This window comes from Humulus lupulus, chromosome 2, assembly GCF_963169125.1.
Source record: "Humulus lupulus chromosome 2, drHumLupu1.1, whole genome shotgun sequence".
Classification (NCBI taxonomy): domain Eukaryota; kingdom Viridiplantae; phylum Streptophyta; class Magnoliopsida; order Rosales; family Cannabaceae; genus Humulus; species Humulus lupulus.
This window is the reverse complement of record NC_084794.1, coordinates 66,188,229-66,210,182: the sequence shown is the minus strand read 5'-3', so window position 1 is coordinate 66,210,182 and position 21,954 is coordinate 66,188,229. Positions and strand designations below refer to the sequence as shown.

Genomic DNA, 21,954 nt, shown 5'->3' with positions numbered 1-21,954 from the left:
AAATAAAACAATTTTATTTTATTTAAAAAAAAGACCCATTCAACCCGTGCCTCATCATCATCGTCGTCGTCTTCTTCTTCTCCTTCCCTTATGTTGCAGCCAGGATGGGCATAGCAGCTTCATGGAGACGGTGGGTGATTTCAGTTGAGCGAAATAGGGTGTAAAGCTTCCAATCTGGATTATATCAGGGTTGGCCTCCAATGGAGAAGACGAGCGGGGGTGACGATCTAAGGTCTACTAGGCTCCAACGAAGAAGAAGAATGAAGATCTAAAGAGAGAAGAGAGAGATATGAAGATCCATAACAGATCAAATCAACATTGAGGATGGGGGTGGTTCATCGACACCGGCAGAGGTGGCTGGGTTAACGCTGCAATGGTGAGATTTGGGATTTAATACCCATTTATCTCTCTCAGCCATTTTTGTTTTATGATATCTCCAACATGTTTTTCTTTTTTACTTTGATTAGTGTTATTGTTGGTGGTGTATACAGATTAATTTAACAATTACTATAGATTTGGGCTGAGAAGTTTTGATGGGGATGATGATAATGATGAAATATAAGATTTTTTTTTTTTTGAGTTGAATTGTTATTTGGTTATCAGAGAGTGAGTGAGAATGTCACAACTCAGGGAATTTCCTAAACAACAATTTCATCCGTTTATGTAGGTTTGCGGGGAATTTCCTAAACTTCCTAACCCAAGAATCAAAATAAGGAAAGATATAGGAATAGTGATACTTATAGTAATTTATTGTTTAAAATTTTCTATTTTGCTTTAAATATTAAGATAAATCATATATATATAATCTTACAATAACTTATAATAACCAGCTAAAATAAAAACAATGAAAGTATAGATACTTAAACTTATTCAAACATATATTGAGTTCGTACTAAATCATCAAAGTTATGTGACCACATATTAAGCTATGATTAAGATATAAGTATGAAATAAAATCATAAAGAGTGTCATCCATGCATCATTGTCAATAATCTCAAAGGTTGGCATAAATCAATACATACCAACTGCCTTACAATTCCCAATTCAAATTTTAACATCACTTACTTTAGGAGAAAACGATAACTAAAATCTTAGGCCTATGTAACGCCCCAACCCCAGGGACCGTTACGGTGTGCCTTGTAAATAGTGCTAAACTCGCTAATCGAGTCATTTGGCCTAAATCGTGATCTAAGTATGATTAGCGGTTTAGGGATTAAAAACTTTGGTTAAGATGTAACGTTTCACTAGAACGTTTAATATATACATTGGGATCCCGAAAATAAAGTTTCAAAGTCTATTACAGAAAAGTATTTACAACAGGCCGTTCTAAGCGGCAAAACAGGGTTCAACCCTAGTTCCACTTTAAACCTCGGCCGTGGCGGACGAGCAACTGCATATGTACACATCATCACCTAAGCTCTCGAACTCAAGGATGGTCCAGCTTCCTCTTGCCTTTACCTGCACCACGTAGCGCCCGTGAGCCGAAGCCCAGCAAGAAAACTCAATATAACATGATATAATATCAACAACGATCATAATAACCATTTAGGACTATTAGTCCAAGAAAATAGGTGACAATAGCCAAAAGTGACAATAATGAGCATCGCTACCTCTAGCCATGTGACGATAGGGTCACCAGGGCTTAACTGATAAGTGATCCTTTCATAAGTTTGATTAGGACAGGTGCAAGGTGATTAGTCACCAACATAACCTTCCTCACGACTCAAGAGTCGAAACTATGGACAACGTCCCTTAGCCATGTGACAAACGGTCACCGGGGTCATATACCTTGGCTATAGTCATCTGGTCGTAGACCAGGCAAGCGCTTATAAGTTCTTCGACCCTAGGGTCGGTCTAGCACTAATGCCATAGAGCCATTCAATGCATGATTCTCGACTTTAGAGTCGGTCTCTGACTAGTCAGTGTCACAAGTAAGACATGCCACCAATCATATCTCACATGTTCCATATCCGTAAACGAGGCATTTAGCATGCTTACTAAACAGATATTAGTGCTATCAGGGCCATGCATAAACATAGAGGCTCAAGCTCTGAACAATTTCATACTCAGTATATAAAGCATGTCCCAATCACATGTTTCTCATGCATCATATGCAATATATACAACAATCCAACATGCACCAATAACAACCATGTATGTCACGTTAAATAGTCAACCAACATGCACCAAGAATAGCCATGCATGTCGTACCTAATAATCAACTGACATGCATCAATAATAACCACACATGTCATACTCAGTAATCAACCAACATGCATCATAATAGCCATGCATGTCACATAATAATCAACCGACGTGCATCAATAATAACCATGCATGTCTCATACTCATTAATCAACCAACATACATCATAATAACCATGCATGTCATACATAATAATAATCAACTGACATGCATCAATAATAGCCATGCATGTCTCATATACACAGGGTGCAGTTTTCTTACCTCAAAGTCGAGCTAGAACGATTAAAAGAATGACCCTTGAGAACGATCAGCTTTTAGTCCTTTAGCGGTCACCTAGTCATAACCAAATATAAGATAACATCAATAAAATGGTCAACATAAGTTTCCAAACCAATATCTAGCCTCCGGGACATCAATCCCCACTTAACCGGGTACTAGGATCAACCCCGAGGCCTATGGTAAGCATCCCTAGGCTAAAAACACAATTTTGGTCAAATCTGCCCTGATGGGCCGCGACTCACCAGAGCCATGCCGCGGCTCACCCTCCTGACAGAGCCATTTTCACCTTTAGAGCCATCACAGGCCGCGGCACACCATAGACAGGCCGCGGCTCATTTCGCAAATCAGCCAAGAACCAGCACGCACCAGCCAACTCTCCCCTACGTTTTCCTCTCAAACCAACCCTTCAAATCAACTCAAAACCTCTTCCAAACACTCATTTAAACCTCCAAACATCACCCATAACTCCCCCTCATCAAAACCCAAGTTCCCAAACTCAAGAACTTCCATTAATTCAAACTTTCCACATGTGATTCACAAATTAAAAACTAAAACTCAAAACAGAGTATGAACCAGAAACTAATGGTTGAAGCTTACCTCAAACACGATTGAATCCTCTTTAATGGCTGAACTCAAGCTAAACCTCCCCAAGCTTGACTCCCTAGCTTGCTTCCTCAAGATAGGCTCTCAAAACCTAAAGAAGAGAGTGAAGGAGGACTTGTACGGGAAGGAAGGGAGAAAGAGAGGATAGGCTCTGTTTTAACTCTAAATTTTCTACAGCCCTCATGTCATATATATCCTTAGGGTCAAAAGACCATAATGCCCCTAAGCCAAATAAATCCCTCTAAAAGCTTCCGAGGGTAAAACCGTCCTTTCCCGCCTATCTCGTTAATTATAATTAACGCTCTCCAATTCCCGCTATTCTCAATATTCCCAAATACCAATAAATCATATCCCATTACCCCTTAATTCCCGGTAATGCTCTAATTATTAAATTCACCCCGAGACTCACCCCGAGCCCCGAACTTAAACCCGTTATGACTAGACCGAACACTTACATCTCATGATCGTCTCATGTCGATAGCTCGAACCAATCCACCTTATAATGTGGCTATATTAATTAATCACAATCACGAACCCAAAATATACAATTACGCCCACAGTGGCCAAATTACCAAATTACCCTCATAATTAACATATGAGCCCATATGCATGCATTCACCATCATATAATAATATAATCCACGTAAACATGCATATAATCATTAAATACTATAATAAATCAATTATGGCCCTCCCGGCCTCCTAACCAAGGTCATAAACCTTATTAGGAAATTTGGGGCATTACAACTATCCCCTCCTTACAGAAATTTCGTCCTCGAAATTTACTCAACATCTCGGAATCGGAGTTCCACTCACTGGATATAAATTTCCTTAAGTCATTTCCTGACTTCAGTATTTTGACAGCCTTACCTTAACCCAAGGTACCTTCTGCTCAATAGAATCCCATTACTATGTCACAATCTGAATCGGCTATTCCTTACTGGAATACTTAACCTAACCTTCAGATTCTCATAATTCAATTTATAAGTTCTTTAACCCATGTCCACTGCATGGAAGTACACAATTCACTGCACACAACTACCAGTGCCAAAAGTAAAACTGATTCAGAATCACCCTGTTAAGACCCATTCAAGATCCAACTGCTGAAACAAACTAGGGCTTAACTTATCTCAATTCCTCACCCCTTTTCCCATGGTGATGCCTTAGAGAAGATACATTCTCCTACCTGGAATTCCATATTCCTACTTTTCAATTCAATAACTCTTTTCCATCTATTTTGAGAAATGAGCCACCACAATTCAAGCTCCAGCAATCTCATAACTTCCCTGAACCACCTCAGGATTCAGATATATAAACATTTCCTCACTCATCTTATAAGATGTTCCTCCAATAATAATTGGATAACCCTCTCTCTCTCATTTACCACCAGTCTGAGAGTGATAATCTGTACTGAGTTCCATTTATATACTCATCTCCTTCCTAACCCTTCCAAAACTTGGAAGTCACAATAAAGTCTTCATTTGATAAGATAGACCTTGAGTTCACGAAGGCTCTCTATCCTTCTCACAAGGAGACTCAAATATAGAGCAGCTGTACTATTCATCTATCCTTACTGGCATAATAAACTTGCTTGGACTACCAGTCCACAATGACTTAATATCCATTTCATACCGATCCATCAACCTGGGAATCCCACCGCGAAACCCATCGCGATGCTCACTTATTCCCACTATGAAATAGCCAAAGGCTGTAATGGCCTTGCTGTTTCCTGTTACACTGTTTTGACCTGCCAACAGGTAAGAGCTTTACACATGCCTCGATATATGTATTTTCATCTCAAGCCATCACTATAAAATTTCCATATCATGTTACCCTTTCACAATGCCTGAATGAAATGAATAAAAGAATAGCATGAGATTCATCCAGAACCTCTTAGGTAATCTTGATGTCCATCAGATCCCAAGTCCGATCTCTATATCACCATAAAATCATATCTGTCACTAAACAACCTTTAGCTAATCCAGCTAAAGCTTTCCATTCAATCTTGCCCGTCTGTGGCTCACTTAACCATCTTTCCTTTTATCTTTCTTGAGATACTAATCTCAAACAGTAAACTGGCCACTTGGCCCACCAGAAACTCTACCCAGTCCTGGACAGATTCTTTAATCAACATGTTGCATAGGCAATCCCTTTCCTCTATCACTAGGATGTCATAACAACCCACTAACTAATCCTGGTCTATAAAGACCCAGCACTTTCTTCCCAAGGCACCTGAAATATCTTTATAATCCATGGACACTCCTGTCCCCAAGGCACTCCTCACTCTTGGCAATTCTCCGCAGAGAAAACACCACCATACCATCGTCTAAGACGATCACAAATCCCATTGAAGTCTACCCTTGAATGCACCATTAATCTGATTCACAAACACTAAGCATCAAACCAATTCTCAAGATACGCTCAGCACTCACAGTGCTCTAATCTGATACTAGCTCAATCTTTTACATGATTTTCTTCTCTCTGATCTTTAACTGGTCTTAACCAGATCCAAGATCCACCTTAAAGGATTCCATCTTACTCAACAACTAACTCTTTAATTCTTGTAACCCCACTGAGCCACTCGAAATAGTGTTTACACCTGATTCCATCTCTGGTACTAAACCAATCACCATTCTAATCTTCTTTTAATAAAAAGAAGGCCTGACAGACTGCCTGGAAAACACATTTAAAAACCCATAGACTAATCCAATCTGTCCTGCTCTTACTAACACAATCTAAGTGGTATCCACCACACTGGCTAAGAGTTCCCTGCACCTCCCTGCACAAATTCCAGCCCTCACATCCGGTATCATAAACATATCGAATTCATGCACAGTGCCAATTGTCACAAGACTTTCTGCTCATAAGCTCAAGAATTACTATACTTTCCTTGCTATTCAAGACTGCTCTTTAATTACTTAACCAATCCAAACCCTGGATCAACCATAGTCAGTCATAACTAACTCATGGAACCAACGATGAGTCCTTGCCATAACTCAACTTATCTCTTAAGTTGCCAATACCATATTAGTTTTCCCATCACAACATAACCATGTGATCTATATATACCATCAATATACCCTTCTCTATACACATACCAACAAAAGCACAGCATGGCGCCAAAGCCAGACAACATAATTCACAACTCAGAACTAGAAGACTGACCTGTCATCCCTGAGGAGCTAGATATCTTCACAAAATACCCAATTCAGTCCAGAATAATCAAGATTAAATATAAAGTACGATATTCAATAATTATATAGATAACTAAGATATGATTTATGAAATTTTAGAACTCTCCAAACTACTAAAAATTAAGTTTTCAAGAACTCCTACCATGTATATATGGAATCCTAATATTTGAATTAAATTTTTGAAGCTCTTAAGAGTAACGGTGTTTTCTTTTCTCCGAATGAATTTTAACACTGCTGCCCAAAAGAGTTTCTAAGGTTAGATACGAATTTAAAATGCCAAAAAGATTCCATAACAATATCTAACATCATATTTTACACTCAAAACTATACAGGACTCACTTTGGGTGTACGAATAGCGGTGGTGGTGGGGGTTTTCGGTGAATCACGATGGTGATGAGAATCAAAGCCACCAATGTGAAGCCCCTTGGGTCGATCTACCCGACGGTGAGGTTGGCCAAAGCTTAAGACCATTAGTTTTTGTCGAAGAATAACTCTAAATCCATGGTTTTCGGGGTGTTTTCCAGTGGGTCTCCACCCACTTTGTCGATGAGCTTTACAACGTCCCTTGAGTGGAAAAGATAGATCTCGTGGTAAGAATTATGTATGTGCTGTGCTTGGCCAAGTGGGGTCTTGAATGGCGTCGAAAGATGGCCGGAAAAACTGAGCAAAGACAAAGCTTTTCAAGCTTGATTTGGTGGCGGAAATGGTGTGTAGCACAACTGAACTCTGAGGATGGGCTCACTTGTCGATGATGAAAGGATTGGTGGAGTGTGGGTGAGTTGCTGACACCGATTGTGGAGATGAGTGGTGGTTGTCGTGTGGTTTTAAGAAGAAGAAAGAGGGGGAAAGACATAGATGGAGGTGGGTATCGTGCAAGAGTAGAGAGAGAATGGTTGAATGTTCTAGATAGCTCTCTTTGCTAAAAGGTCCCTCATTTAATTTAAAAGAAATTGCATATAAGTCCATTAATTATTTATTTATATTATTTGGGGTATTTACATTCTTCCCTCCTTGTGGAATTTCGTCCCGAAATTCAAAGTACTACATCTAATTGAAAATTAAACAAATGAGGATGAGGATATTTGTAATTCATTTCTGACTCTAATTCCCATGTGGCATCTTCACTGTGATTTTGCAACAACACTTTTACTACTGGAATTTCTCTATTTTGCAGGACCTTGATCTCCCTTTCAAGTATTTTAATTGGTTGCTCCTCATAAGTCAGGTTTTCCTGAATGGGGACTTCAGTGTATTGAATCACATGTGAGGGGTTTGGAGTATACTTTCTTAACATCGAAACATGAAAATTGTCATGAACATTACCCAATTGAGGTGGTAAAGCAAGGCGATAGGCAACCTCTCCAATTCTTTCTGTTATCTCGAAGGGTCCAATATACCTAGGAGCCATTTTTCCTTTCACCCCAAATCTTGCTACCCTCTCATGGGTGTCACCTTTAGGAACACATAATCACTAACTTCGTATTGAATTTTGCGCCTGTGGAAGTCTGCATAACTCTTTAGGAGACTTTGGACCACTCTAAGCCTTTCCTGAATATCTCTAATTGTAACACCCTCCTAATCAAGGACCGTTACACTGTGTATTTTAAATAGCGCTAGACTCGCTAAAGGAGTCATTTGACCATAGCCATGTAACTAAATGTGATTAACAGTTTAGGGTTAAATCTTTTGGTCAAAAGGTATAACCATTTCACTAAACTGTTTACTTCCATACGTGGGATCCCAAACTAACATTTAAAAAGGTTAATTATGATTGAAAATTTACAACCAGCCGACATAAGCGAAAAAATGGAGTTTGACCCTAGTTCCTCTGAGAAACACAGGCCGTAGTGGTCGAGCAGCTGCATATGTACACATTGTCACTGAAGCTCTCCAACTCATGGATGGTCCATCTTCTTTTTCCCCTTACCTGCACCACATAGCACCCGTGAGCCAAGGCTTAATAAGAAAACTTAAACATGCTCATAAGCAGTTAATAACACATTACCAAATCATAATAAGCATGCCTAACAGTAATAACCCTACTCATGCATACATACCATTCATATAAATGACTACAACGTCATATGGGGGTCAGTTGCCCTAGATAAATGATTAATGAATCATACCGGGACTCAGCGCCCTAGAATATAGGACTAATATGTCACCTTAGAGCCCATTTCCCTATCCTCTGTATAACCAGCCTTGGAGCTGGCCCTGCGTACCTAGACCTAAATTTTCCACGACCATTTTGTCAAACAAGCTTATGATGCGCTCCTGATTAGCCTAACTATATCGGCCAGCGCTCAGTGTGCTATTGCCGCCCTCGACTTATAATTCAATGCTTCGACTAGCGCTCAGCACACTATTGTCATTCTAGACTTATACTCCGAGTCTTTTCAATCAGATAATGCAGACAAGCGTATATCATATAGCAAATATTCAGATACAGAGCATTCAACATGCTTAATCAACAATTACATGCATAATCATAATCATGCACATTTACAGGAGCTCAAGCCCTGATCAAGTCTATATTCAACAACCGGGCTAAGCCCCCTTAATCACATACATCACGTATTAGGTGCAGTTTTCTTACCTTTGGCCCAAGCACATGTTAAGAATGAACGACCCTCGAGCACGATCCTGGTTCTGAGCCCCTAGCAATAACCAAGTCATGACCAAGTATATAATCCCATCAATAATGAATGAATAAAGGATTTTGGACCGAGTCCTAGCCTCTAGGACGTCAAATTCTACTAAACCGGGTAGTAGGATTGATCCCGAGCCCTTAGGTTTTAGTTCCCGCACTCAAAACTCTCTCTGGCCAAAATTCTCTATTTGTGCCGCTGCGCCGCTCAATTAGGGCTGCGACTCCCCACAATTAGAGCCATGGCTCTTCTCAAATAGAGAGCCCAACTCAAATTACTCTGGATTCGGGTCATAGCGCAGCTCCACAAGTGTCGCGGTGCGATAACGGTTCAGAGAACCGCCCAGGCCCCTGCGTTCATGGGGGTTGTGACGCCTAAGAATAGTGTCACAGCGTGACACCATGGACCCAGCTTTCTTCAATCCAATTTGTAACGGCCCAGATTACCTAATAAGGCTTAGGACCTTGATTAGGGGCCCATGATGACAAATTATGGAAATTATGTGATACATATGTATCATTATATGATTATGTGAGTTATATTATAATATTACTTGATATGCATGTTTAGGTGTATTATATATGAATGTGGACCCATTTTTTATTAAAAGGGAAATTTTCATAATTTGGCCCATTATGGGTATATTTGGCATATATGTGATATATGTGTGGAACCACATCATTATGTGGATTTATTTAGATTATTCGGCACGAGACGACCCTAGCGAGAAAAGTAGCAGTTTAGTCACAACGCATTCAAATATCGGGCTCGGGGTAAGCCTAGTGGTAATTTGGTAATTTAGTACATTAGTGGGATCAGGTAATGGGGAAATTATTTGGTAATTATCTGATGATATTGGAAGTAACGGGAATCGTGAGACGTTAATTATAATTAACGGGGTATGTGTCATTTTGAGTCTAAACCAGTGACTTAGTCACTCTTTCCCTCAGCAAAAGGAAACCCTGAAATAGAGCACACTCAGCCTTCCCCCCCCCCCCCCCCCCCTCTCTCTCTCTCTCTCCCCATACGATTTTCTCTTTTTCTTCTTCTAGCTTCCTTCTCCTAGGTTTTTCCTCTTCTCTTCTTGATGATTTTAACTCAAAAGTGCAGAAAAAAATCTCTTCAATGGAGCATGGCCGGCTGGTTCTTTCTTGGAGAAGAAGATGATATCTTTTTGGGGTCACAAAGGGTATAAACCCTCCCTTTCTCTCTCTACACGTAGGGGACCACTTCCTTTTCTTTTTCAGAATTTTGCAGCTAATTTCCACCTCATGTTCCCACTATTGAAGTCTCTCTCCACCTCATTTAATCACATGCCAAGTGTGCAACTTTATGCTGCTGGCTGCCCACACCTTGCTGCAGCAAAGTTGACTGATGTTACAACAAAGTGCCATAATTTCAGGTCCAAAATGATTTCCTTGCACATGCTTTACTAAGCTTTCCAAACACCCTCTCTTTATGCCTTCAAAATAGATACCACATTTTTACAACATAATTCCATTATTTTCCACAAGAGTTATCATTAATTAAAAAAAAATACAGAAACAAAGTTAAGAGACAAAATGACTAAAACCACATAATAATGACACAAACACTCTATTTCACTTAAATTTTTAAGTCCAAAAGCTCAATTAATAACTCTAAAATATAGAGTTATCACACCCCCAAACTTAATCCAATTCTCGCCCCGAGTGATGACTCTAAAAATAAAAGACAATAAAAGAAACAAAGAAATCCAACTCAACATAAGACACACACGCAAAATAACTACTAAGAAGACATAACACACCACACAACTATAACAGAGACAACCAACAACACAAAGACTCAAAATAAAACAACACTAGGAATCAATTTGGAAATGGTCATATCAAAGTGGGAATAGAACTCTCAAATCAGTGATTAAGAAGATAACTCAAGTGTATATGCAAGCCAAGTTCCTCAAGTATTAAGATGCTATCAAACTAAGAATAAAGTGTTTACCCTTAAAGCGTATACATAGCTCTTCCCAAACATTCTCAATTCTCCCTAAAGTAAATTAGATCTTGATCCTAAAGCCTAATTATTTTCTCCATAAGTTGACTTAATGATTCCCTCTCCACTAATGTAGACAAACATTAACCAAGGATCAAAAGGTCTTTAACAAAATTGTAGTGTAAGGCTTAGATGTGGGTGGTTAAAATAAGTCATTTTAGTCTCAATTCACTCGAAAAGCACCTTAATTTTCCTAAGACCATGTAAGAGCTCACAATCACTTCCCTAAAAGATTTCCCCCCAAAAATCAAAGTCACGCTTGCCATTATTCTTTATTGCTAACATAGACAGAAACAAAGAAAGAAAGAAAGGAAATGAGACATAATACTATTTTTTTTTATAAGATGCTACACCCCAAAACTTGCTTTTACTTAGATGAATATAATTTGCAACTCTTTGATGATTTTTTTTATAGGGGTGCACTCTTTTCTTTACAAATACACTTTTTTTTAATATTCTTTTTTATATATAAATATCTAAATTGAAATAAAACAATGGAAATGACACAACATGAGATCCACTCCCCCCAAACTTAAAATGAGATCCACACTAAAATACCCTTCACAAAGGCACACTCCTCTCACCCTCCCTCATGATGCAACACTCAACATATATTCAAGAAAAATTAAGGTGCTCCAAATGTATGGTTAATGGATATGTATATAGTTGGGCTAGCATGTGGTGAAGAAAGAAAGAGTGTCTAGTAAGCTTAATGGGGTGACTAAGGATAAAAGAGTATATAATGGTTGGATAGAAAGGCTCAAACGTTCCAAAGATGACCTAAATCATGTCATTAGTTTAGTGTTGTCTAGGGTTTCGCCTCAAGGGAACCACTAAGCAATTCTAGAAACTTAAGCTCTCCCAAAAATCTAGCTAACTTTATGGGTTTAAGGAATTATTGGTCAAGCTATGCACACAAAATTGGGACACATTCTCATTATGGTTGAATTAGCATAAAAAAATTTAAGTACTAAAGGCTCACTCATACACAAGAGTTAACAAATGATGCAATTTTGTTTTATGACATTTTATCATCAAGCCATTCCACACTTAAACACAACCATTACAAGAATTGATTCCATTATAACTAGACTCACGACTCAAGACTTCACACACAAAATACGCCTAACAATATATAAAACATAAGAAACATAAAAGAAATGAAACCAACACAACAGTTATAAACAACCCCCCCCCCCCCCCCCCACAAAACTTAAGGGAGAGCACTGTCTGCAGTGCACAAAGAAAAAAAAAACACACAACAGAACAAAAAGAACAGGTAAAACCGATAACCTAAATAGAATAAGAAATGAAAATGATGCTGGAAAATAAAGAAACTCCCTCTACTCGCCATCCTCTTCCTTGTCTGAAGAGGTAGGTGCAGCGGATGGTTCGGGTGCACGCCACCACTCCATGATGGCCTTAGGAAATGGTGGGAAAAGCTCGAGGGGTCGGAAAAAGTGATGCAAGACATCGTCATGTTGGCGCACATAGCCCCAATAGGTGTGTTGCTAGGCCTCCATATGAAGCAGCATACTATGCATACTCTACTGAGTTGCATAAAGCTCAGTGACAGTGGAGTTCAGGGGCATAGCCGAGCCATGGTGAGACGACAACGGTGGGGCAGAGGTCGATGCCTGCTCTCTCTGAAAGGAAACAACATTGGTAACCTTTCGAATTGTATGTGCATTAATGTAATCAAGAGAGTGACGATGTTTATCATCTAGAGCTAGGGGCACACCCGCGTGGCGGCACAAGGCAGTGATCAGTGTGGGAAAAAATAATGGTCCCTTGTTCTTGATAACACCCAAGGCAACGATCTCTTCAGAAATGAGCTCCCCCACATTAATGGATAGGCCAATCAAAATGATGAAAAGGAGGACGACCCGATCTTTGCTAACCGAGGTGTCATGAGTGGTGGGCAACATGTTGGTTTTGATAAAATGATTCCATACACGAGCTGGAGTCGTCAAAGAAGTCTAGGGAATAGTATGAGCTCCAAATTTCGGTGAAACATTCCATTGCGTCCCCGCCACAGCAACTTCTGTCAACATATTGGCAAGTTCTGCATCACTTTGTCTTGGGGAAACTTCTCCATACTCAGCCGCCTCAATATTGGGCAACCTGAAAACAACATTGATGTCTTGAGGGGAATAACTAACTTGCTTGCCCCAGACCGTGACTTGTCTTAATTTATGCGACATAAAGTTGGCATAGAATTCTTTGATCCAAAGAACGACCGCCTCGCGAGGGGCTGTACAAAAATTAAGCCACCCTCGATTGCTAATCACATTGGTCACATAATCTGGATTTCCATTAGTGGGGAATGCTCTCTCAAACCAAATATCGCACCCGACAAGTTTTCTGAATTTTTCGGCAGCCCTCAGGGATATAAACTTCGCAACAGCAGGTGGTTCATCTGCCATAGGCTTTTTCTATCTATTTGCTACTTGCTTGCTTTGAGGCATAATGCTCAATAACCAAAAGTCCAACAGCCACAGTTTAGGGTGATACCCAAAGTGCAGAAACAAGAGTAATATAGTAACTTAGAGGAGCAGGACACTCTTGTGAATGCACTGTGTGGTTGCGGAATTTTCGTGAGACCCCAAGGAAGAGAATACAAGGAGCTGCCCAAATCTTGATGATGAATATGCGCGGGAGGCTGAAGACAGAGTGAGAAAGCTATGAACAGGTTTTTGTGGTCCGATGGGTCGTGGGTTTGGGAGATGGAGATGGGTGTCAGGTTAGATAGGTCCGGAGGGTTGTGGGTCGCGAGTTCATGGTCGGAGCTTGTGGGGGCCATGGATTGTGAGATCGAGGCTAGAAATGGTTGGGTTGGCGAGAATGGGTTTGGATCTATGGGGGTTGGATGGAGTTCATGAGCTGGGATATGGGTTTTGGTCGTGAGTTCGTGAGTGGAGATGGGGGGTTAGGTGGGTTCCTGGGTGGCTACGGGCTGGGATGGGAGCAGGGGGTTAGCGACTGGAAGTGGTCGAGGCTTCGCGGCTAGGAGATGGGTTGTGTGGGTCAGGGTCGTGAGTTCGTGAGCTCGGGGTCGTGGGTTCGGCTATAGAAGGTGGGTCGACGGGGTTGGGACATCAAGGGGTTGTGGTGGGTGAGATCGGGGCTGAGTTTTTGGGATGAGGTGGGTTCGGGTCGTGAGTTTGTGAGCTCGGGGCCGTGGGTTCATCTGTAAGAGGCTGGTCGATGGGGGTAGGGATGGCTATGGGTCGTGGTGTGTGAGATCGGGGCTGGGTGGTTGGGATGAGGTGGGTTCGGAACTATGAGAGGCGGATGGGGTGCGTGAGTTGGGAGATGGCTGCAAAATGCGAGGGGCATGTGGGTTTGGGAGATGGGCTTCGACCGTGAGATGCGGCTGAGAGGTCTGGGAGGTGTGGGTAGCGGCTGGGTGTTTACTGAGAACAGGGGAAGATGAAGATGATGGACTCAGGGTTTTGGGCATGAGATTTTTGCCCAAATTTTACTCTTCATGTCTTTTAACAACTTTGTTGCATCATCATAGAACTTTGCTGCAGCAACAAGAAGTCTGAGATCAATCTGAATTTGATGTTGTAACAACATGGAACTTTGCTGCAGCAACAGCAAGTCAGAGAGCATGCCTAATTTGATGTTGTAACATCATGGAACTTTGCTGCAGCAACAACAAGTCAGAGAGCAATCTAAATTTGATGTTGTAACAACATGGAACTTTGCTGCAGCAACAACAAGTCAGAGAGCATGCTAAATTCAATGTTGTAACATTATGGAACTTTGCTGCAGCAAAGTGAAGTCAGAGAGCATGCCCAATTTGATGTTACATCACCCAAACTTTGCAACCCCTTTTTGATTCCATTTTTTTCTCTGCAACCATAAAGACATTTAACCATCAAAATTAAATTTCCCCAAAGAAATATATTATATACATATATATTTTTCTTTTTCATATATTTCTTTTCTTCTCCTTTTTTTTCTTTTCTCTTTTTTTTTCAATCATTTTTTTTCATATATATATAATATACATCTATATAAAACTTGGGTTGCTCTACAATTAAATCTCAAAGTTCCACAGCAACCCAAGTTTTTACATATTCTTCAAGGATCCTCCAAAGAGATTGAGCACTTGTTTCGCTCAACATCACCTCCACAATAATGCTTGATCCTTTGGCCATCAACCTTGAATTCCCTTCCGGAGCCTTCCTCGCGCAATTCCACCGCTCCATAAGGATACACCTTAACCACCAAGAATGGGCACGACCATCTTGACTTGAGCTTGCTTGGAAATAGTTTCAAACGTGAGTTAAAGAGCGAAACTCGCTGGCCTTCTTCGAACACCCTTGGTTGAATATGCTTGTCATGCCACCTTTTTGTTTTCTCCTTGTAAACTTTGGCATTTTCATAAGAGAATTAGCGCATCTCTTCTAATTTATCTAATTGCAACATTCTTTTTTCTCCTGCAAGTTGCAAGTTGCAAGTCCATGTTGAGTGTTTGAATAGCCAATAAGTGCGGTGCTTAAGTTCCACCGACAAGTGACATGCTTTTCCAAACACCAAATGATATGGTGACATCCCAAATGGTGTCTTGAAAGTTGTTCTGTAGGCCCACAATGCGTCATCTGACCTCTTGGACCAATCCTTGCAGTTGGGACTCACCACTTTCTCAAGGACACCTTTTATCTCTCTAATGGAGAACTCAGCTTGCCCATTAGTTTGGGGATTGTAAGTCGTAGCTACTTTGTGCCTCACATCATAATTAACCAATAAGCTAGCCAACACTTTGTTCACAAAATGGGTTCCCTCATCACTAATGATTGCCCTTGGAGTGCCAAAACGAGTGAAAACATTCTTCTGTAAGAACCTCATGACAACTTTAGCATCATTTGCGGGAGAGGCAATTGCTTCCACCCATTTTGAAATGTAATCCATAACTACCAAGATGTACAAGTTGCCATAAGATGGAGGAAAAGGGCCCATAAAATTGATACCCCACACATCGAACAATTCAACTTCAAGAACATTAGTTAAGGGCATCTCACTCCTTCTAGAAATATTACCAACCCTTTGGCATCGATCACATCTCAACACAAAAGCATGAGCATCTTTGAATAAGGAAGGCCAAAAGAACCCACATTGAAGTACCTTAGATGTGGTGCACGATCCCCCAAAATGACCTCCACAAGGTGAAGAGTGACAATGATGTAGGATATCCTCCATCTTTTGCTCGAAAAAACATCTCCTAATCATTTGGTCGGTGCATTGTTTGAACAAAAATGGCTCCTCCCAAAAACAGTGCCTCACGTCATGCAAAAACTTCTTATTTTGTTGGCTTGTCAGATCCGGAGGCAACAATCCACTAACCAAGTAATTAGCAAAATCCGCAAACCAAGGAACAACATGAGATTGGTTGACCTAAAACAATTGCTCATCCAGAAATGTTTCTTTTATGGGCACTAGAATATTGGATCCTTTTTCGCCTTCCACTCTTGACAAATGATCTGCCACTTGATTCTCGACTCGCTTCCTATCTTGAATTTCCACATCAAACTCTTGAAGCAAAAGCACCCATCTAATTAAACGAGGCCTGGCATCCTTTTTCTCAATTAAGTACTTTATAGCGGAGTGATATGTGTATACTATCACCTTGGTGCCCACCAAATAAGTCCGAAACTTGTCAAAGGCAAAGACAATAGTCAATAGTTCCTTTTTCGTCACTGTATAATTAAGTTGAGCACCTGTCAAAGTGCGGCTAGCATAATAAATGGAGTGAAATATCTTGTTTCTTCGCTGCCCCATAACAACTCCCACTGCATAGTCACTAGCGTCACACATTAATTCAAAAGGCAAGTCCCAATCTGGAGCTACAATAATTGGTGCTGAAATCAATCTCTCTTTCAACTCTTCAAAGGCTTTCAAACATGCTTCATCAAAGTAGAATGGTGCCTCTTTCTCCAATAGGTTGCAAAGAAGCTTAGAGACCTTGGAGAAAAGTTTTATAAATCTCTTATAGAACCTGGCATGCCCAAGAAAACTTCTAATATGCTTCCCCGAAGTAGGAGGAGGGAGCATCTCAATAACTTCAATCTTAGCCCGGTCAACTTCAATTCCTTGCCTTGATATCTTGTGGCCCAAAACAATACCTTCCATAACCATAAAATGGAATTTTCCCCAATTAATAACTAGGTTTGTTTCTTCACATCTTTGCGAAAACTTGGCCAAGTTGTTCAAGCAATCGTCATATGAATCACCGAAAACAAAGAAGTCATCCATGAATACCTCTAGAAACTGCTCCCCCATGTTAGTGAAAATAGCCATCATACATCTCTGAAATGTGGCAGGAGCGTTACATAGACCAAAAGGCATCCTTCGAAATGTGAAAGTACCATAGGGCAAGTGAAAGTGGTCTTGTGCTGATCCTTTGGAGCGATTGTAATCTGATTGTAACCAGAGTATCCATCTAGAAAACAATAGTACTCTCTCCCTGCAAGTCTGTCTAACATTTGATCAATGAAGGGAAGAGGGAAGTGATCCTTTCGAGTGGCCTTGTTCAGTTTTCTGTAGTCCATGCAAATTCTCCACCCTGTCATGGTTCTAGTGGGTATCAGCTCATTGTCTTCGTTTTCCATCACTGTAATCCCACCTTTCTTTGGCACACACTGGACAGGACTGACCCATGAACTATCAGAGATGGGATAAATAATACCTGCATCGAGCCACTTGATAATCTCCTTTTTCACCACTTTTTCATTGTTTTCTAACAAAATCTTATGCATGCATAGAGAAGGACTAATACCCTTTATGTCTGCAATGGTCCACCCAATGGCCTTCTTGAACTTCCTCAATACATCCAACAACTTTTCTTCTTGCTCCATACTTAACTCAGCTGAAACAATCACAGGTAAGGTGGAAGACTTACCCAAATTGGCATATCTTAAGTGTGAGGGTAAAGATTTTAATTCCAACGCCGGAGGCACTTCCAATGATGGTTTAGGGGCTGTGAAAGACCTCGAAGAGAACTCCGAAGATTCAAAATTATTTCTTGTATGCAATCCTTGTGAACTAGCTTCTAGCCAAACCAAGTATTCATCCTCATCCTCTGCATGTGAATCAAACATCAAGAGTCTCTCTAGAGGATCATCAAAATTGTTTGCTAACTCTTTTGTAGCCAAAGAATCTACCACTGAAACAATAGAACACTATTTGACCTCAATTGGAAATCTCATAGCCTTGAAAACATTTTAAGTCACCTGCTCATCTTGAACCCTCATAGTAAGTTCACCCTTTTGCACATCAATCAAAGTTCTACCAGTAGCTAGAAAGGGCCTCCCTAGAATGATTGGTACCTCCCTGTCTGCCTCATAATCCAACACAATGAAATCATCTGGAAAAATGAACTTATCAACTTTTACCAAGACATCCTCAATCTTCCCATCTGGATAAGCAAGAGATCTATCTGCAAGTTGTAGAGTCACTGTGGTAGGTCGGACTTCACCAATCCCCAATTGTCTAAACACTGACATAGGCATCAAATTTATACTGGCACCCAAGTCACATAATGCCATGCCACAATAAGAATTACCAATGGTGAAACTCCCAGGATCTTTCATCTTCGGTGGCAGCTTGTTTTGCAAGAATGAGCTACATTCCTTGGTAAGGGCCACTATCTCAAATTCTCCTAACCTTCTTTTTCGTGTAAGAATATCTTTCATGAATTTCACATAGTTAGGCATTTGCTCAAGTGCCTCTACAAGTGGGAGGTTGATATGCAACTGCTTCAACATATTTTAGAAATTTCTTGAATTGAGAATCCAACTTTTGTCTTGAAAACGTTGAGGAAATGGAGGTGGCTGCTTTGAAATTGGACTTGCTGGGAGACAATGTTGCGGCATCCCTGCAACATTCTGGACAGAGGCAGATTTCTGTGCACTAGGAAGTTCAGCATCTTTTTGGAATTCCTCATTTATTTGGATTGAAGAGGGCTCACCCTCATGCCCAGAATTTGTCTTGTCCTTCTCCAACTCTTTCCAACTCCTCAAAGTGATAGCTTTACAATGTTCCTTGCCCACATTCCTTGGATTCTCAATATCACTTGGCAGTGTACCATGGGGTCTATTTCTAACCTCATTATCTAGTTGCCCAACTTGGTTCTCTAAGTTCCTCAATGAAGCTGCTTGGCTTTGAATCATGGCTTCATTCTTCACTATATATTCCTTCAACATGCTTTTAAGAGAGCTAGATTGCATTGCTTGTTGTTGTGGCCTTTATTGTGGTGCTTGTGGGGGGTAACCCGGTGGAAAATTTTGTCTTGGAGGCATAGAAGGATTACTAGGGCTAGCTCCTTGATTACTCCATGAAAAATTGGGGTGTTGCCCCCATGATGGGTTGTAGGAATTAGAATAACGACCATTCCTATTTTGGTTCCCCCTATAACATACAGCTGCCGGATTAGAAGGACAGTTGTCAAAAGTATGACCTTCACCCAATACACATAAGAAATGCTCTCCAATTGCCCCATTTATGTCCCCATAGGCTGCCCCATTGATTGATTCATCCCCATATTCATTGTCTTGAGCATATTAGAAAAAGAAGACACTTGGGCCGTCAGAGAAGTGATGGCATCTACATCATGAATACCGGCCACTTTTCTACCTGTAGACAATATAGAAGTGGGCCATTGATAGTTGTTGTTGGATATTCTCTCAAGGATTTCATATGCCTAATTATAGGACTTAGCAAGAAGAGCCCCGTTCGCTGAAGCATCAACCACCATCCTGGTATGAGCGTTAAGACCGTTATAGTAGGTCTCCATTTGGATGCAATGAGGAATGCCATGGTGAAGGCATTTGTGCAAAACCTCCTTAAACCACTCCCATGTCTCATATAAGGATTCTTCATCAAGTTGTTGAAATGAAGTAATCTTATTGCGGAGCTTGGCATTTTTAGTGGGAGGAAAATACTTTATCAAAAACCGCTCAGCCAAGTCTTGCCTAGTACTCACAGAATCAGATGGTAAAGAGTTCAACCAAGCTCTAGCTCTGCCTCTCAAGGAATATGCGAACAAATTTAGTCTTAGTGCATCCTCTGTCACTCCGGGCAGCTTGAAAGAGTCACTCACTTCAATGAACAAGCGAAGGTGAAGGTGAGGATCCTCTGTTGGCATCCCACTAAACTGGCCCACAGTTTGAAGCATCTGGAACATGTCTGGCTTCAATTCAAACTGTGCTGCCTGAATTTCTGGTCTAATGATGACCGGATTGAGCTCATTGAAGAGGGGGAGAGCATATTTCCTGATAGCACGATCTCTGTCATCAGCTACAATAACTGCATTTTGACCATTATTGGCAGCTACTCCCCCTTAAGCTACTCGATCTTGAGCAGCTCCTGCGAAATATACTGGTGGATCATGAGTGACTCCTGATAGATTTGTCGCTCCTTGAGCAGCTCCTGATAGATTTGTTGCCCTCTGGGAAGCTCCCTGTTGAGCCCCCTGCTCAGCATCCATCACAATTAATTCCCTTTTTGAGTTTTGTATCTTTCGCCTTCTTCTAAATGTACGCTCGATTTCTGGATCAATGGGAAGTAGTTCAGGGCCTTGATTCTCACTCATACACTATGTAAACTTGAATTGTTTTCACGAGAATCACCCCAAGTTAGCATAAAATAAAAATTAAACCAAATTGCAAGATAATTAAGTTTACAATAATTAACTTTAAGCAATCCCCGGCAACGGCGCCAAAAACTTGTTGCGGATTTTCCTAAGTGTGTGCAAGTGTCCATAATCGTTGAACAAGTAGTATAATGAAAGTAATTTTTATCGTCTCCTCAAGGATTGCCAAAAAAATATTGTAAAAATCAACATCAAGCAATCTGGGGTATAATTAAATCTTTTTTTTTATGATTTAATCAATAGAACTAAAGAACAAAAAGAACTAAACAAGGGAATTGAAATAGGTCTTTAACAATAAAGCTAGAAAATGATAAATTGTGATTAATATGATGATAAAAGTTAGGCATATCAAATCCCCCTAATTTTTAGTTTTGCCCCTGATGTTGCAACAAAGTTCATAGCAAAGTTCTCTTGTAACTAGGATTTCCAATTTAATGCACATGGCATTTTTCCAAATGCTCATGTTAAAGTTCCATCAATTAGATTCACATATTCCTATGCTAAATTTAATTTCAAGAACCTAATTCCAAGCATCAATCCTTCAAGTTTGTAAGGTGAATAAAATATCCCTAAGTTATTCACTAATCAATAACAAAATCATCAACATGCATCAATCAAGCATTTCCACTAATTTTAACCCTCCGGAATTAAAACTAGCTTGTCTCTCACCTAAGTTGATCATTCTCAAGCAAGAAATTTGCACAATAAAAATAGCTCAAATGAACAAGAGAAAATTTTCATAAAACATTCAACACTATGGGGTTGATTACAAATTAAGGTTCATCAATATCCCTAACACAAACAATTTAATTCATAGTCAAAATACCCAAATCACCACAATACACATTCAACATTATCTCAAGAGTTCAAGAACAAAAGAAAAATAAAATAAAATTATATGAAAGTAGAGTTTAGAAAGACAAGCCAAATTGATAGAGGTATTCTATTCTTTGTCTTCTAACTCTTTTTCTTCTTCTAGCGCCCTTCTCCTAGGTTGTTCCTCTTCTCTTCTTGATGATTTTAACTCAAAAGTACAGAAAAAACTCTCTTCAATGGAGCATGGGCGGCTGGTTCTTTCTTGGAGAAGAAGATGATATCTTTTTGGGCTCACAAAGGGTATAAACCCTCCATTTCTCTCTCTACACGTGGGGGACCAATTCCTTTTCTTTTTCAGAATTTTGCAGCTCATTCTCACCTCATGTTCCCACTATTCAAGTCTCTCTCCACCTCATTTAATCTCATGCCAAGTGTGCAACTTTATGCTGCTGGCTACCCACACTTTGTTGTAGCAAAGTTGACTAATGTTACAACAAAGTGCCAGAATTTCAGGT

The 21,954-nt window shown here is 40.2% G+C and overlaps 1 protein-coding gene and 1 non-coding gene across 2 annotated transcripts; one reads left to right on the top strand and one right to left on the bottom strand.

Moving 5' to 3' along the window:
- Positions 1-7,313: 7,313 nt before the first annotated feature.
- On the bottom strand, positions 7,314-7,688 carry LOC133814361 (uncharacterized). The gene has a single exon (XM_062247327.1). It carries the CDS (start codon positions 7,686-7,688, stop codon positions 7,314-7,316), a length of 375 nt encoding a protein of 124 aa, XP_062103311.1.
- Positions 7,689-19,781: 12,093 nt separating this feature from the next.
- Positions 19,782-19,888, top strand: LOC133820434 (small nucleolar RNA R71). The gene has a single exon (XR_009886844.1). It is a non-coding gene; the product is annotated as a small nucleolar RNA R71 (small nucleolar RNA).
- The last annotated feature ends 2,066 nt before the right edge of the window (positions 19,889-21,954 follow it).